The following is a 17,627-nucleotide window of genomic DNA, read 5'->3' as shown; positions in this document are numbered from 1 at the left end:
CTAAAAGTCACTGGCTTTCTGAAGGGTTGTGGTTCTTTTCACTTGCTTGGCAGAATTCTCTGTTGTCACACTGAATATTGGTCTACCAAAGGTAAGGTCATAGATGTATGAGTGTGGTTGTATGATTTGGTGACTAAAATGGCCTGTATTCTTCAATTGTGGACAGTAGAATCCATTTTAGATGATATAACTAGTAAGTATTGTTGGTTAGAATTTAGAAATTTCTGCATGTGCAATTTTTGGAAACTAGGCTTGGCTCCAACAAAGGCAGGAGCACTGCAACCAGGAGAGCCGCTCAGTAACACCAAAGGACAATTCATACAGAAGGCATGGCTGCTCCTGCTGGCCATTAGAAATCAGATAGCAGAACTCCTGCAACTTTTGCTGAATTGCTGCAGAAAATCATATGCCTCCATGACAATTTGATGTGAAAGCTATGTGGCTTCTAAATTACAGAGTGACACTCTGTCATCCAAGCCTTGCATAGGTGTACTGGCTTGATAGAAACTGCATTACATGTGAGATTTTCATTGCAAGGAGTCTAAGAAATATTTATTCTTTGCTTTCCAGCCTCTAGTATGCAAGAAAGCACACTAGTACCTCATGTTTTGTGAACTAGTCATCTACCATAGCAGATCATTGCAGACAGACCTTGTTTGTCATAAGTGTTTTATTTGAGCTTAATGTAAATGATTAGGCCTGGTACTATTAGGAAGTTAACACGGGAATATATAACATGAAATGAGGTCATGATGTTTTTATAGATTTTCAGAGTGGTGGATTTTGCCTGTGCTGAATTGTGTGGTTTTTGCATAATATCCATGTATTTGCGTGTTCATTTAGGAAATGTATTACTGAGAGCACCAATTGTGGGGTGTCTGTGCTAGAACCTAGTAATACAAAGGGTAAGAGAGTTTAAACAGAGAGCTTTTAAACTTGGTGTGGCAGTGTTTTTTCATAGAAGTGTGTATTAAAATCAACTTGTAAAGTTAAATATAAGCTCCAAACTTCAAATTTATATATGCAGTATCTCTCACACCCACCAGCATCGTCTCTAAATGAGAAAGACTTGAGCTTTTAGCAAATCGTCTTGCTGATTTTCAAGCATTCTTCCTCAGTGAAGAACATTGGTCCATTGGGTCAGAAATAACCATTTTGTTTTACTGTTTTTGAAAATTTAGGATTGTGTTTAAATTTGCAACCTTTATTTCCTGCTTTGTTCATTTGCTTCAAACACTTTAAGAATGTGTGCTTCTTTTACAGGGGCAGAGTTACCAGGGCAAGTAATCTCCATGGCAGCGTCTACTCTAGCCAACTTGGCCATCTCCATCACGGGTTATGAGTCTAGCAGTGAAGACCAGCCCTCCACTCAGCCTGCAGGTGATTGAGGTCCTGAGGCATTCAGAATTATTCTAGAAAATGAGATCTAAATAGAGGATGGAGTTAAGAAGGATGCTAGCATCACAGAGTGCTGCTTGTCTTGCTGGTCCTTCATTTTTTCTCTCTAATGACCATTCTTACACCATTCAAGGCCACCTGTCTTTGTCCTCATGTCACTTTTTCATACATTTAATTGTTTACCTTCTTGAGTTTCTTATCTTGGCTCTTCTACCACCCCCTTTTTAGAAATGCTTTTTTTTTTTCTTTTGTTCTTTGTCACTTTGATTTTTCTTTTCTTGGTGTCTTATTTACCTTTTCCACAGGCCTCTCTACCTTAGGCTGTTTCTCATCTCCCATTTCTTTATAGCTGTCACTTCTCTTGCATTGATTTATTTTGTTCTATTTCTTTGTTACTTTTTCTTTTGCTTCCTTTTCTCAGTTCACATTCTTTTTTTGCAGGGGAGGGGGATGTTTTCATCCATTTCTCTGGCATTCTTTTTTTTTATAAAAGTTTGGTTTGCTTGCTTTATGCTGTGTATATTGACTGTTCCCTGAACTGACCCCCCTACTTATTTTCTGTGGCTTGGCTCTTGGAGTCACAAGCTCCTGTGAGATGCTCCTGGTAGATTTACATCTGAATATGTTACTGTGCCCTCCCAGAGCTTGGGAATGTGGAAAGCCGCCTTGGTCTATGCTGAGACACCTTTCTGAGCTGGAGCCATTTGGAGTTAGGGAATATTTATAGTGAGCTGTTGGTGAGGAACTGACTTTAGACACAAGTGGAAGGAAGCAATCATCCAGAGAAAAGAACCAAGAGTAGTAGGAGCACTTATATATATATTTTTTTACACATTAAATCATGTTCTAAAGTGGAAAGAAGATGATGGGTTATGAAGTGGTTATTCTTCCAGATATCTAACATACCCACCAACATAGTGTTTCCAAACTAGAAAGATAATAAGAGAGCAAAGTCAAACAAAATCATGCTATAACTAGCGTGGCTCCTAGCCCTTACCTCAGGATAGAATGCTAGTCTTAGTAAGGTGAGCTGACTTACTGTGGTACAGAGTATCTCAGCAGTAAAGTTTATTCACAGCTAAACATTTAACATTAAAATAAGCACTGAGGAAATTATGATAGAACATTCAGCTGGATACTCTGTGGCTGCTTATAAAAATGATGACATAACAGGGAATTATTCATTCAACACATATTTAATGAGCACCTACCTACAGCAGGTCAGATACTTTTCTGTGTGCTAGGAATTCAGTGGAGGAAGAACAACATAGACAAGGTCTTCGCCCTCTGGCTGACTTTGTTCTGAAGTGAGAAAATGGAAAAAGATAAGTGGAACATGATGTAACCAGGTGAAGCTGTGTAAAAGACTAGGGCACCTCGGCAACTTAGTGAGACCCTGTTTCACAACAAAAATATAAGGGATGGGGAATGTAGCTCAGTGGTTAAGCACCCCTGGGTTCAATCTCTGGTAACAAAAGAAAACCAACAAAAAATAAAAAAAAAAAACAAAAAAGACTGGGGCAAATAGGTTGATTATAGGTGTTCATTTCTGTGTTGTTTTTTTTTAAAGACTTTCCAAAATATGATTTACTTTTGTAATTAATATTTTTTTAATGGAAGGCAAGATGAGGTATATGGACTAAGATTGAGGTATATGGACGAATATTGTCTTAAAATTTGTATGATTTCTGGTGTATATGGTATGTCTTGTCAAAACTAGGAAGCAGAAATAATTTATTGTAAAATGTAGCAATTGTTACATCATTAGGAAAGAAGAGTGCCTTATGTGAAACAATCCTGTGTAGTTTCCTTTATTTGAAAATTTCTCAACCCACAATCTCTCTTTGTTTTATATCTCATTCAAAGAAAAGACACATTTGAAAGTCCTGGGTTCTTTTAATAGCAATTGGTTCTATTTTAGGAGAAATGACACTAAAAAAGTCACATTATGTCAGAAGCATGTCAATACATCTAATCTAAATTTCTATTGAAAGAGGAAGAGGGCTGGTGTTGTAGCTCAGTAGTGGAGTATTTTCCTAGCATGTGTGAGGTCCTGGGATTGATCCTCAAGACTGCAAAAGCAAAAATATAAGAAAGGAAGAATTCCTATATACAGAAATTCTTGTATATGTATTTGTTGCTTTATGTGGTTTGAATAATTTTTGATTATTATTATACTCAGCTACATTGTCATGTATTTTTCTCTAGTTTATGTAAATGATGTGTATATTAGTTATAAAAAACATTTCATCTTCCAACAGTATTTCCTAACAATTTCCTTAGATTTGACCTCTGTCAGTAGTGTAATTCTCCACAAGTTTTTCAGTGTGTATAAAAAGATTTGTAAACACATACAAATCTTTTGGTCTCTTTAGACATAATGATATTATATATTCTGTCAGAGTACATTTAATAATATAGGGCAGGCTAACAGATTGCTCTGTTACTGTTTCTTAAAGTGGACTAATATGGTCTGTGATTTTTTTTTCCCCCCTTTTCAGAAGCCACAGACAAGGAAGAACCCCCTCCAATGCTGTCTGTCTCTTCCTCACCGTCCTCCTCTTCCTCACCCTCCTCCCCTTCACCCACCCTGGGCAGACAAAGACCTGAAATCGGAACATTTCTTAGAAAGAAGAAAACTAGTGACATCTACTTTGTGTCTCTTGTTTGGGCCATCGTTGTTGTCCAGATCTGGTTGAACCTGTGGATTGTGCAGTTGTTGCCCGTGCCTATTGCAGGTCATTATCTGGTTAATTAAAATCTGCTCTTGTCTCCAAAGATTCCCCCCCCCCCCCCCTCTTTTTTCTTTTTTGACTTTGGATTTTAGCATTTGATAAAATTTTATTGTCACTTTAAAACAGTTGTATATTTGCATTTAAGTCATGGAACAAATGTTATTCTGGAAATTTGTTTCTTTGATATTTCATTAATATTTCACCCTTAAGCAGATATATACTTAGCTTCTTATTGATTGGAAATCTGTTTTCTACTATATCCAAAAGCTTAAATTTATTTTCCTGTATGCCTTTTGGATCACTAGTTTTCACCACTTCTTATTCTCATTGTATTGGTCAGCTAATTAAATCTTAGCCATTATTTTAAACGTTTATTTTGACCAAGAACTGTAGAGTGCTGTCCTGAGGGAACATATAGTATAAATAGTTGAAATTTCTGTTTCTTATGTCCTCAAGAGAACTTCTGGTAGGCACTTAGAACAAGATGCAGTTAAATTAAGCAAGTCACAGAGAACATACTATGGCTCTGCTTCTGTTAGGGCAATTATAGAAATGCTTAGTGAAATGTGGTTAAAATTGCTCTTCTAGATTGTTCCAACCTTTTTTGGTTCTGCCTGATGATTTCCTTGTGCTGGCAAATCGTGTTGGGGTTGTTAGAACCCCCTTTTTATTAAGGTTTGTTACCAGGAGTTAAGTTTCTCCTGGACATATCTGAACCTTCTGGTCATCAAAGGAATTTGATATGGTCTTGGGAGGGCAGGCTGTAACTAAGGTGGTCCCTCAAATGCTTTCTACAGCCTGTGATATCATGGAGATATCATGATATCACATAGATATAGAGCTTTTCTAGGGATTTAAAAATGCTAACGAAGGAATTGTTGAACTGGTACGCAGTACAGAGCTCATGGTTCAAAATAGGAAATGGATCCTCTGGTTATAAGGTCAGGGCTAAGAACACAAATCCCTGGAGTTAGGGAAATTATAGTGGATAGGAGTAGTTATCCAGGTCCAACCTTCAAGGCAGGCCCCACAGATCTGTAACACTGCCTTCTGGGCCCTCTACCTTCTGAGTTGTCTTTATTAGGGGGCTTAACTGCTTGAAGGGCCACTGCACTGCCTAACTCCAGGGGGAGACATTCCCATTGTGGTTTCCTGAGGTCCCCACTGAAATTGTGCAGTGCTGTCTCAGGGCTGCTTGCACTCAGCTGACTTCTTTGCTCAGCCCTGGCATCTGCTCAGATGTGCAGAGCAGCATCAAATGAGGAAATGGGAACACACTTGTTACCCTGCAGTGGCATAAAATCATGATGTGTGTGAAATACTTTATATTTTTCTGGTTGCTAAATGTCAAAACATCAAAGGAAAAGAACCAAGTTCGGAAAGAACAACTGTAATAGCTAGAGAGATTAGAAAATATCAGGGGTTAGTTTTCTTTACTTAGGAAGGGGAGAGTATGGGAACTGTTATAGTTACTGAAACCTGCATGATAAGAATATCTTGTATTTATGTGAGCTGTAAAATAATCCCCGACTCCTCCGAGGATTCAGACAAAGAAGATAGTCACAAAGAAGATAGTATGTGGGTGGCGGGGACTGTGTGAAAAGTTATCTGGCCAAGTTCATCTGTTTAGAACTTGAATTCTTCCACTTCTCCCTTTTTAGCATTGATCTTTATTTTAATAATAGTTTTACTGTTTTAGAAAGGAAATTAAGGAGTCTTTTCATATTATACCTTTCTGATCTGTATTTTGTTTGCATATGTATCTTATAGTGTGGATCATCAAAAAGCTTGTTATTCACTTTGGTGTTGTGGACTTCCTGGAGAAGCGCTGCCGGGTTTGGTGGCAGGTCATTGAGCATTTCCTGAAGGAGCGACAGGAGGCTTTAGCACCGTGGCCAATCATTGGGCTTGGGAAATTCTTGTTAAAAGTTGACAGCAAGGTATCATATTTTAAGAGCTTGGTCCAGAGTTTATATGTTTCATGGTTTGAAATGTTTCATTCCATGGTATTTAGTGTTTTTTCATAACTGTTGATGATACATTTAACATCTAATTCAATGATGAAATTCTGAAGTTTGGTATTATGGTTCGTATAAGGATATAATGGATTTATTTTAAATAAGTATTATGTGGTTTTCCTCTTAAATATGGGAGAAAAGGATTTTATGGAGTACCTAGTTCAACTCTTTCACTTTTTTAGGACTAAACTGAAATCCAGAAATGTTAAGTGATTTGCCTAAAATTTTATAACTAGGTAATGGCTCAGATCAGTGAGTATTTTTGGAATAATTCCTGTTTGTCAAATATTGTGCTAATTTCAGGGAAGGTCAGGTGAATCATGGAAAACCAGATACAGTAGCTCATTTAGTGGAGATAAACAACAATTCATGAAAACCCAAGGTTTAGTGGGTTAAAGAATGTGGACTCTGCATCCAAACTCTGGTTTCAGATCCCACTTCTGCTGCTTAGTAGCCTTATGACCTTGAACAGGTATCTTTAACTTTTCTGTGCCTTGGTTTTCATATCAATAAAATGGGTATAATAGCACCTACATCATAGAATCATTGTGAAGGTTAAGTGAGTTAATGTCAACCCTGTGTCAGTGCCTGGTACTCAGTAAGCTCTATGTAAGTAAGTGTTATCTAATTTGCTTTATATACTAAGTACAGGATTCAGTGGTAGCACCAAGCAAGAAATGACTTCTGTTGATAAGGAAGTAGGAAAGGGAAGTTTTGCAGAAGATGTGATGGCAGGGCAAGTTTTGAAGCACAGAGCAAGTTTTGAAGTAGGAGTTCATTAGGTAGACCTGGCAATCGCATAGGGTAGAGCCAGCATGGTGGCACTTGCCTGTAATCTCAGCCACTTAGATTCAGAGACAGGAGAATTCCAAGTTCAAGGCCAGCCTCAGCACTACTTCCTGAGAATCCGTCTCAAAAACAAACAAACAAAAAAAACAAGGACAGGGGAGTAGCTCAGTGGTACAGTACCCCTGGGTTCAGCCCTCAGCACCCCTCCCCCCTAAGAAAAAGATAGGTAGTGGATGTGACAGTAAGAGCAGGTAGATGGAGCGGTGCAAAGGCAGACACTAAGCCTGCAGCATTCAGGTTGCTTTATGCATTTTATTTGTTGGATTACCAAGAATGCTTACAGCTCTCATCATCCCAGTCCTTGTTGGTCATAGAGGAATGCTACATTCTCTTGATTTGAAGCTTCTTAAATGTGTTATGGTTTTCTCCTAGTTTTTCCTGACAATTTCCTTCTCATGCTCTCAGTGACTTTCTTTTCTTTTCATACTGTTATTGCATTCTCTAATGATGTTCCACTGTTCTTATCTTCTCTTTCTCACCTTCCCCCTATCCTCAAGCTCTGGCACTGGCTAAATAAGAAGGTAAATGAATACACAGATATTGGTTTTTACTACTGAATTCTGTAACCGCTCCTCCCCCAGTATCTCCCTTCTCTCTCTGTGTCTCTGTCCATATGTCAAACTAAGCTTCTACTTATATAAGCTATGGAAGGTCGTGAAGCATGAATACTGTTACAGTTCAATTTGCTAAAACCTCAACAAAGACTGTTTAGGATATGGAGGGTATCTCCTTGCTCCAGTGCTTGTGAGAAGGTCTGTCTTGTGGTCTTTGATTTCCATGCCTTTCCAGCACTGTGATGGGGCTCCTCTAGTCTCCTCTGATGTATGCCAGCACATGAGGTGGCAGTTATAAAGAAAGAGCTTTGTTACTTTTTCTATAAATAACACAGGAATTCTTAAAGATGACAAGTCTGATATATTTGTATGATTCCCTTGGTTAGTCATTTTATCCACATACACATAGGCGCGTGTACACACACACATATACACACACACACACAAAAGAACTAGTGTTTCAAAATTTGATTTTTAGCTTAAAACAGATTGTAGTCATGGCCTGTGACATCTAATTTTTTTATGTTCCCAAGGCATGGAGTTGTGTAAGACTCTAAAAAGTCTTCAGTGAATATTTTATAGCAGGTCATAAGAAAGATATGGTACTTCTTTGCAATAAGCCAAAATTACACTTGCAAATGTAGTGGTTAGGATTTTTTTTTCCTGTCAAAAGGAGGAAAAGGAAGACTTTGGCAATGCATAAATTTCAACTTTGGATTGAAAACAAGCAATGTATGAAATAGACTTCCCCAGTCGCACACATATATGTTGTATACTTGCCCATTCCTTATAAAACTAGCATGAGTAGATGAGTTTAATCCACAGCAAGTGATGTGCAGAAAGTCACGTTTTCTTATTTTGATCAAGGTAGATGATTTTGTATATTTTCCCAATTTGTCCTGAAGAAATGAAAATTGCTCCCAAGGAAAGTGAGAAAGGAGAACTGACTTCATTAGGTTAAATTTGATCTATTGTCAGTAGACTAATGAGTTAGATAACCTTAATTCAAGAACTTGATTCTAAACTGCATAATTAGATTAGTTAAAAAGAGTCCTATTACCTCAGCCATCAGGAACTTCCCTTTTCTTGGATGATTCCATGTAGAATGTGTGAAGCATTGTTGTGGAGTTAGAGTAACTGCTTGAAATTCTGAGTGTGTTCCAGGAAAGCACATAAATGAAGGCTGTTTTACTGCATTACAGCCAAGGTCAGAAAATGGCAACCTTGGGTAATTTTGATACATAAAATGTTCAAGTGGAGTGAATTAGGAAACTGATTCAATCAAGAGGACAGGGCAAGAGCATCCATCTTATGTTTGAGTGAACTGTGATCTGTTTCTCAGGGCTTATTTGTTTTATTTATTAATACTATTCACACTAAGACTCAAGTAGGAGCTGGTTAAAGAAATAAAGCAAAACATGGGCCTGGGGTAAGGAAATAGAAGAGAAACTCAGTAGTGCTTGATGAAGTCAGCTTAGAGGTTTTTTGAATGGCTTTTGGTATAGGTATAAATTACAGACATTTATCTTATTTTAAAATTATCCCCTTCCCCTTAAAAAAATAAACAACAACAACAAAAAGCCTCATAAGTTAAAGTAATTGGTCACAGCCTGGAAGCACTGGGGGATTATTGCTTGAGGCCCTGCAGTTTCCATGAGCCAGGCAGGGTGCTGGGTGGTCTGGTGTTCACTGCCCACAGCAGAGCATGGGACAGGGTCAGCTTCCTGGGATGGCATGTCTGGCATGTCTTTAGGAATTCTGTTCTCTGGAGCCGTCTGCATTGCTTCCTGTGTCCACGTCTCTTGTTCTGTCTCTGAGATTCTGTTTCTTTGTGGGTCTCGTTCTATTCACTTTATCAGGGGTATGTTGTCCTCCCCCCCCTGAGTTTTCTATCCTTTTGTTTTTTCCTGCTCTTATGGTCCTTAGTTATTTATGTACCAACTCCCATGCCCACATTTATTTCTTTTCTAATAACTTTTTCTATGCCTTTTTATTCTTTAATAAGTCTTTTTCTGTCTTCTCCCATCTGTATTCTCTGTTTCACTGTCTCCCTTATCACTCCGTTCTCAGTTTAATTTTAGTTGACCATAATGTGAATTAAAAAAAAAATAGCTTATGTGTTGCATCTTAAATAATTTTATTTTAATTTTTCATGAAACAGCTAAATATCCCTGTTATCCCTGGGCATAAATTTTTATTTAGGCAACCTGGGTATAGGGCATGTTAGTTATACCAGGGGCATCCAAAACCTTCAACAAGTACTTTATGCTTAATTTCTGAAAAAATTGGAATTGGGAAAATTCTACCCTAGCTTAAAAATATGAAGTTTGATTTTGTAATCTTTATATACATAATATGTTTCTGGATATTCTGTTTTATATGTTACATACCCAGCTATAAATTTAGATTTCTATATTTTCTAAATAGAACTTAATTTTCATTTAAAAATACATTTTGGGATATGACTTTTCTAAAGGAAAAAAACAGAAGCTCCTATCTTATTAGTGGATATGAATCTAGTCATAATTCTTAAATTACTGTAGGCTTGCTTTCTCAGCTGTTAATTGAATGCTTGCCGTATGCTTGGTACTGTTAGATTTTGGAGATACAAAGAGGAGTAATGGACGAAACACTAGCCCTTTCTTCAGGAAGTTGTCCGAAGAACTGGGTGTTCAGCTGGTTGCTGATTGTGCACTTTTCATTTCATTGATTTTAGAATTTACCTTCAAAATAAGACATCTGACCTTCCATATCTTAGAAACTTGTTATTTCTTTTTTAATCTCTGCATTGTCTTTGAAGCTTTGGAAGCATGCACTGAAAATTAACTCTTCTGTTTGAAGCTCTAACTGTCCAGATTACAGATTAACTTTTTATCTTTTAGTTCACCTTAGCATCGATCACTTAATGACAGTGTCCTTCATGAAATAACAGATAAGAGGACAACCAGCTTATAAGCATGGCGTAGAAAATAAATGTAGGAGACGTGGTGATTTTTTAGCAAATATTCTTTGCTCTTCTAACTTAGTGTTCAGAGAGCATGTAATTCAGATTTAAATTGAGAATAATTTTCTTAGTAATGCTATAGTTCATGTTGGATGGAGGAGTATAATGTAATATCTTAGTAATTGTTACTCTCATTAAATTTTAAAATGTTAAGTGGTAGCTTTGCACGGCAGGAGTTTTTGAAATCTATGGAATTGTTATATATTCTGCAAACAGAAATTGTTTAGCATGTAGGATTATTTGTGGTTGTGAAAGATGAGGGAACTCATCGTCAACATATAAAAAATAGCATTTAAGGAGAGCATAATTTTAATTATTGATGAAGGAATAACCATTACATTGATTTACATTTGACTAATTATAATGTCACAAAGCTTATGTTTTCAAAAGAATTTACTTCAAATGGAATAACAGTCTTTTAAGAGCACTTTATTATAAAATCTTTCAAATGTAGAAAGATTTAGAGAATACTTATTTACCTAACCCCCAGTTTGATAACACTACCTAAATAATTACCAATTTGTGCATCTACCTCCCAACCCTCCTATCCACCCCTGTAATTGCTATCTTGAATTTGCTATTTATTTTTGCTTGAACATTACATTTTTTTATTATTACTATCTTTATAACCCTAAATAAAGGGAAAAACATTTCAAATGTTACTGCGATTTTTACTTTACTCCTATTTTATCTGTGTAATTTAGGGCATACCTGTATTATAAGAACCATAATTTTTCTAAAGTCATCTATGTCTCCTGATTAATAGTCAACTTCATGAGATTTTTAGGTCAACTAATGAATTTTCATTGTTTTGTTGGAACATCTACCAGATGATAAATTATAATTTGAATTGTAGGTATACCACAGTATGAAATTCAAACATAGATATGGGGTTATTTGCCAATTGACTGCCTTTTCTTAACTATGACTGTAATGAACTCTTCCCATAACAAACAGTAGTAATTAATAGTTAGTTAACTTTCTAAAGTTACTTACAGCTTTTATTGCTTTAATTAGTGTGCCATAGTTTGCTTTGCAATGTTGAGATTTATATTTGTGTTCATGATACTTTAATACATAAGTGCTTTTATTAAGTTGTATTTTAAAGATAATTCTCTTTTTTGTTTCTGTGCAGATGATCATCTGGTTGGAGAAGATGTTAGATAAAATAATTAGCATTTTCATCATATTTTTGCTAGTAATAGGAACCCTTCTTTTAGCCCTTCTCCTGACTGCAAAGGTAAAGCACAACAATTACTATTCCCACTAATAAATTCATAATTGTTAGAATCATGGTGTAGATGATAAGCCAGCAGAAGAGACGTGGAACATGTTACTTGGCTTATAAGTATATACATAATAACTAAACCTATTTATGATGTGTATATTAATGATTTTGCAATGAATTTGCCTAGCATGTTTTCTTTTTAAATCTCTTATGTGCATTTTATTTTATCATCAAAATCCTCAGGAGGAAATGCAGATAAAAAAATAACATACTGAAGAACAAATGAGCTTTTTTTTTCCCCCTCATCAGGAGAATTATGGACTATTCTCAAGATTCCTAATCTTTTCACTAGATCTGAATTCTTTTCTTCCTCACTCCCTCCTTTCTTCCTTCCCTTCCCTCCTTTCCTTTGTTGTGATGAGGCCTTGCTATGTTGCCCAGGCTGGCCCCAAACTCCGGAGCTCAGACAGTTCTGCCTCAGTCTCCCTACTAGCTGGTACTGCAGACACACACTACAGAACCTGGCTTCAAAATTTCTTGAGTAGCTCCTTCCTTTTTTCTTGTTGGCCTTTTTGCTGAAATCCCATAAGGTCTTTATTTCTTTCTTTCCAGCTTGTATTTCTATTCTCCCCTTTCATCTCTTCAAAGAAATCCGTTTCCCAAAGCACAGCTAAAATTTTTTTCTACAGTGATATCTTTTATTTACTTCAGGTTTTTTTTCCCCGCCTTTTACTCTGCATTTTAATCTTTATTTTATCTGAACTCCTAGATTTTGGTTTGTTGTTTTCACGGGATTGTAAAGCTTACATGAAATCATGAATATAAAAATTTTTCTTATAGTCTTGTAGAGATACGTTTGTAAGTGTTACTAACAGGATAACCTGATAAGCAGCAGTTTTCTAAAGAATTGTTTTTCTTTTTTTTAAGTTGTAGATGGACAAATACCTTTGTTTTATTTATCTATCTATCTCATGTGGTGCTGAGGTTTGAACCCAGTGTCTCACACATGCACCGCAAGTGCTCTGCCACTGAGCCACAACCCCAAACACCCCCAAAAGAATTGTTTCTTGTCAGGTGGTGTGTCCTCTTACAAGTCATGTTCTCAGTCATTCGCAGTCTCTTTTGTCCTCACATTTATCTAGCATTTATTCATAGAAACTTGCTCTCTCAGGAGTCCTGTTTAAGCTGTGCAGTTCCTATCTGTTCTTTGGGTGTCAATCATATATACTCACTTGAATTTACTGTACAGATTTCATAGACTTTATTTTTGTCATATTTTGCCTCAACCTGCTATTATTGCAGTCTTCCATTCTAGTTCTTGGAGAAACCTTTCATCAGTTGAGCATTTCATTGTTCTTCTCGCTCCTGCTCTTTCTTTAATTTTTTTTTTTTAATTTTTTAGTTGTACATGGACATAATACCTTTATTTTTTATTTTTACGTGGTTCCGGGGATCGAACCCAATGCCTCATGCATGCTAGGCAAACGCCGTACCACTGAGCCACCACCCCGGCCCAGCTCCTGCTCTTTCATTGGGCTTCTCCTCCCTTTGCATGTGGTCTTCTTGCCTGTCCGTCTCAGTTACGCTCTTTCAACTTTTTTTTTTTTCCATCCTGTACTTTTGCTTCCCTGAACCCCCATAATAGGTCTTACTGAATTTCTTTCTTTCTTGTTTGGGATTTATGCAAACTGAATTTTTGAGGGAGCCTTATTTTGTCTAGTTTATTCTCCCTCTTGTAAAGATGTCATTCTACACAACACAGTGACAGCATCCTCTTGAATGTCTAATAGATCTCAAATGAAACATCAAAAACTGAATTCTAGACCTTCTCTCAGGTATCTGGTCTTCCCATTTCAGTAGGTGACAACTTCATTCTTCTGCTTGCTCAGAATACTCTCAGGATCATCCTTGACTACTTTTTTTTGTTTTATATCCACATGTATTTTGTTAGAAAATGCTTTTGGGCTCAATCTTACTAATATATCCTGGGATAACAGGATAAGGATGTCAGGTCTTTCTTTCCATAGAAAATAAGAATAAAACTTTAAAATTATTAGCAACATCATTTAAAGGCATTGGAAAATAACCATCTAGGAACAACTGGGGGAGGGTTGGCTAATAGCTTGGTGCTATTTGTATGCTGCCTTGTGTAGGCAGCAAAACCCCACAGTTTTTCTGTCAGTTTTTCCTGAGGGAGGTGTCCTTTGATACATGGGAATGTGTAAATTTGGGGTGGTCCTGTTTGCCTTTATTTGCTCTTGTCTTTGCTAAGCCAATTGGAGGTGAGCAGGACCTCAGAGATTTGTGGGGTAATATCAGGTGTTCTAATAGACATGTAATTAGCATCCCAGAAGATGAGGAGAGAAAGAAAAAATAGAAACAAATTTTGAAAAAAAAAAATTGCTGAAAATGGTTGAAAACTTCCTATATTTGGTGAAAAATATTAACAGATCCAAGAATTTCAACAACTTCTCAGTAAAATACACAAAGATGCCCAGACACATTGCAGTGAAACTGCCCAGAGCCAAAGATACAGAAAAAAGTTCAAAGGAAGCAAGCAAATTACATACAAGGGTGCAACAATCCAGTTCATGACAGTTTTTACAACAGTGAACACCAAAAGACATGGGAGCAACATCTAAAGTCATGGAGAAGGAAACCTGTCAACCAAGAATTTTATATTAAGGGAAACTTGAGTAAAGACAAAATAAAAACATTTCTAGATAAACCAAAACCAAGGGAGTGTGTTGATAGTAGACCTGTGCTTTAAGGCATGCAAAAGAAATTCCTTTATACTTCAAAAATAATTTGGACCCAGGGGAAGGAATAAAAAGCACTTGGTCAGTATGTAGGTAAATATATGTCCTTAAGTTTTCCTTCTCTTTTTTTGGAAATTGTTGGTTTTTTTGGTGGGCCTTTGGTTTTTTTTGGTGGGCCTTGCACATACTAAACAAATGCTTGACTACTGAGCTACATCTATTGGCCCTTGTTATTTTTTACTTTTGAGATGAGTTGCCTGAGCTAGCCTCAAATTTGCAGTCCTCCTTCCTTAGCCTCCTAAGTAGCTGGGATTACAGGCATGTGCCACTGTGTCCAGCTTCCCTCTCTCTTAATTTGTTTAAATAATGTGATTATTTAGAAAAATGTAATACCCTACTGTGGGCTCTATAACATATATAAATGAACTATTTATAAGTAGTATTTTTACATGTAATATAAAGAAGAGAGCTGGGAACTGGAACTATTCTGGTGTGAAGTTGTAAATATTTTTGTGGATGTAAGTCATTATTAACTTGAAGTAGATTTTGATCAGTTAAATGTGAACATTTTAGATAAATAACAACCACTAAATAGTGTGAAGTTTAAGAAAACTAAAGTGACAAGCTAAAAATATTTGCTGAACATAAAAGGCAGTAAAGGATGAACAAAGGAACAGTAGAGATAGGTCAAATAGAAAGTAGAGAGTAAAATAACTAAAAAAATCATTAAGAAATATTATTAGGGCTGGAGTTATAGCTCAGTTGATACAGCACTTGCCTAGCATGTGTTAGGCACTGGGTTTGATTCTCAGCACCACAAATAAGTAAAATAAAGGTCCATCAACAACTAACATATATATATATATATATATATATATATATATATATATACACACACACACACACATACATATACTAATACACATACATACACACACAAAAATTTATATATACACAAAAAATTTTTTAAAATGAGGGTATTGTCCATCTACTGTAAAAATATTAAAAAAAAGAAATATTATGAGAAAAATAAGGAATTTTTATAATATGATGTTGCAGTAAGTTATAAGTATGTATGCTCCTGATATCAGAGCTCTAAAATAGAAACATCCATAGTTAAAAGGAGAAATAGACACATCTATGATTTTAAAATTTTTAAGTATTTTTTTTGTTTGTTTTGTACTGAGGATTGAATCCAGGAATGCTTTACCTTGAGCTACACCCCTAGTCTTTTTTCTAACTGAATTGCTGAGGGGCCCATGAAGTTGCTGAGGCTGACCTTGAACTTGGCATTCTCCTGCCTCAGTCTCTGAAGTTACTAGGATTATAGTCATGCACCTCCATGCCCAGCTCAAATCTATGATTTAGTTTGGCATTAAATACTCCTAATAATAATAAGGAGATAGAAAATTAGTAAGGATACTTAGAAGCCTTCTAAAACACTGTCAACCACCTCAACTTAATTGACAAATAGAATTACATTATTACATTAATTGACAAATATAATTACATTATAAATAATTACTATATTCTATGAAAATAGAATTATTTTCATATTTATAAATATGAAATACTAGGATAAACAATACTTAATAAACTTGGAAATCTTAAAATTCTAGAGCATGTTCTTGGACACAGCAGAACTAAATTGGAAATCAGTCACAGAAATCTAGGAAATCCCCCAAATACTTAGAAATTGAGCAACACAAAAATAATCTGTATTGAAGAAGGAATTCCAAAGGAAATTGGAGAATACTTTAAAGTAGATGCAAATGAAACTACTGCGTGTCTCAGTTTATGAGATGGATTTAAAACATTCCTTAGAGGGAAATTTATAGCATTAAGTTCTTAAATTAGGAAATAAGAAATCGGTGATCTAAGCTTCTACCTTAAGAAGGTAGCAAAGAACAGCAAATTGAATCCAAAGTAAATGGAAGGAAATGATAAAGATCAAATGCAAATCAATGAAATTGGAAGTAGAGAACAGGAAACAACATTAAGATAACAAACAATTTCTTTGAAAAATATAAAGAAAATTGATAGATTTTTATCCAGACTTATCAAGGGAAAAATAGATAACAATAACAAGTATCAAAGAGGAAATATCTCTGCATGTCTCATAGACGTTAAAAAGAAAATAAGGGAATATAGTGAACAAATTTGGGCCACCAAATTTGATAATTTTGATTAAATGAAGAAATTCCTGTGAGGAAGAAATGGAACAGAATTGAGAAGAAATAGAAAAATTGAATAGTTGTATACTTAGAAATTCAATTACTGCCTGCAAATCCTTCTACAAAGAAGAGTTTAGGCCCAGATAATTTTGCTGACAAATTTTATTAAAAATTTTATCAAACATTTAATGAAGGATATTACCTGTTCTACAAAACACTTTTCACCTAGCAGAGGAAGAAATACCACTTTCCAGCTCATTTTATGAGGCCATTGTTGCCCAGATACTAGTCAAAGACATTCATGGAAAGAAAACTACAGATCAATATTTCAACAGATGCAAAAATCCATAATAAACAAGAGTTTAAGTCTAGCTATATATTGAGGATGATATACTATAACCATGAGGTTCATTTCAGGAATACAAACTTGGTCTAACTCAAAACAGTCGGTTAATGAAAGCTGTATTCCAAATGCAGTCCCTGCTTTCCTCTCCACCACCACTGCCCTGCTCAAATCTATCACCAGGCTTGATTGAGTTAGTTCAGTACCCTCCCAATAGAGCTTCCTGCTTCATTATTTACTCTGTTCTGTATGCAGCGTCCAGATTTACTTTAAAAACTTAAGTAACATGTTACTTCTAGGCGTTAAGTCCCACCAAATGAAAGCTAAATACTTCATAAGAACTTATAAGGCCTTACTTGGTCTGGGGCTTTTTTCAGGCATTCTCTGTGAGTTGATTCTCTCCTCACTGTGTTTAAAGTTTGTCTTCCTTTTCAAGCTACAGTTGTCTTTTGGTGTTCTTTCCACTTTTGCTGGGGCCTGATAGAATTGGAAGTGGGTTGCAGTGACTGCTTCAGTGGCTGTTAGTGCAGGTGGACTCTGTTCTGCTCCATATTTTGTCATGTGA

General features: G+C 36.0%; 1 protein-coding gene across 2 annotated transcripts in view; it reads left to right on the top strand.

Moving 5' to 3' along the window:
* The window catches only part of Tmem245 (transmembrane protein 245), an 82,581-nt gene that overhangs the window by 16,288 nt on the left and 48,666 nt on the right, over nucleotides 1-17,627 (top strand). The window contains exons 4-8 of one of the 2 annotated variants that reach the window (XM_046451715.2): nucleotides 1,264-1,380; nucleotides 3,900-4,136; nucleotides 5,904-6,073; nucleotides 7,498-7,521; nucleotides 11,694-11,798. In XM_046451715.2, coding sequence (XP_046307671.1) covers nucleotides 1,264-1,380; nucleotides 3,900-4,136; nucleotides 5,904-6,073; nucleotides 7,498-7,521; nucleotides 11,694-11,798 — 653 coding nt within the window. The remainder of the gene's footprint in view (nucleotides 1-1,263; nucleotides 1,381-3,899; nucleotides 4,137-5,903; nucleotides 6,074-7,497; nucleotides 7,522-11,693; nucleotides 11,799-17,627) is intronic. The other variant, XM_046451716.2, reaches the window with a different exon arrangement.

Source organism: Marmota monax, unplaced genomic scaffold (assembly GCF_021218885.2).
Source record: "Marmota monax isolate L192 unplaced genomic scaffold, Marmota_monax_Labrador192_F-V1.1 WCK01_AAM20220418_F8-fsc00020, whole genome shotgun sequence".
NCBI lineage: Eukaryota > Metazoa > Chordata > Mammalia > Rodentia > Sciuridae > Marmota > Marmota monax.
This window is presented reverse-complemented; position numbering and strand designations above follow the sequence as displayed.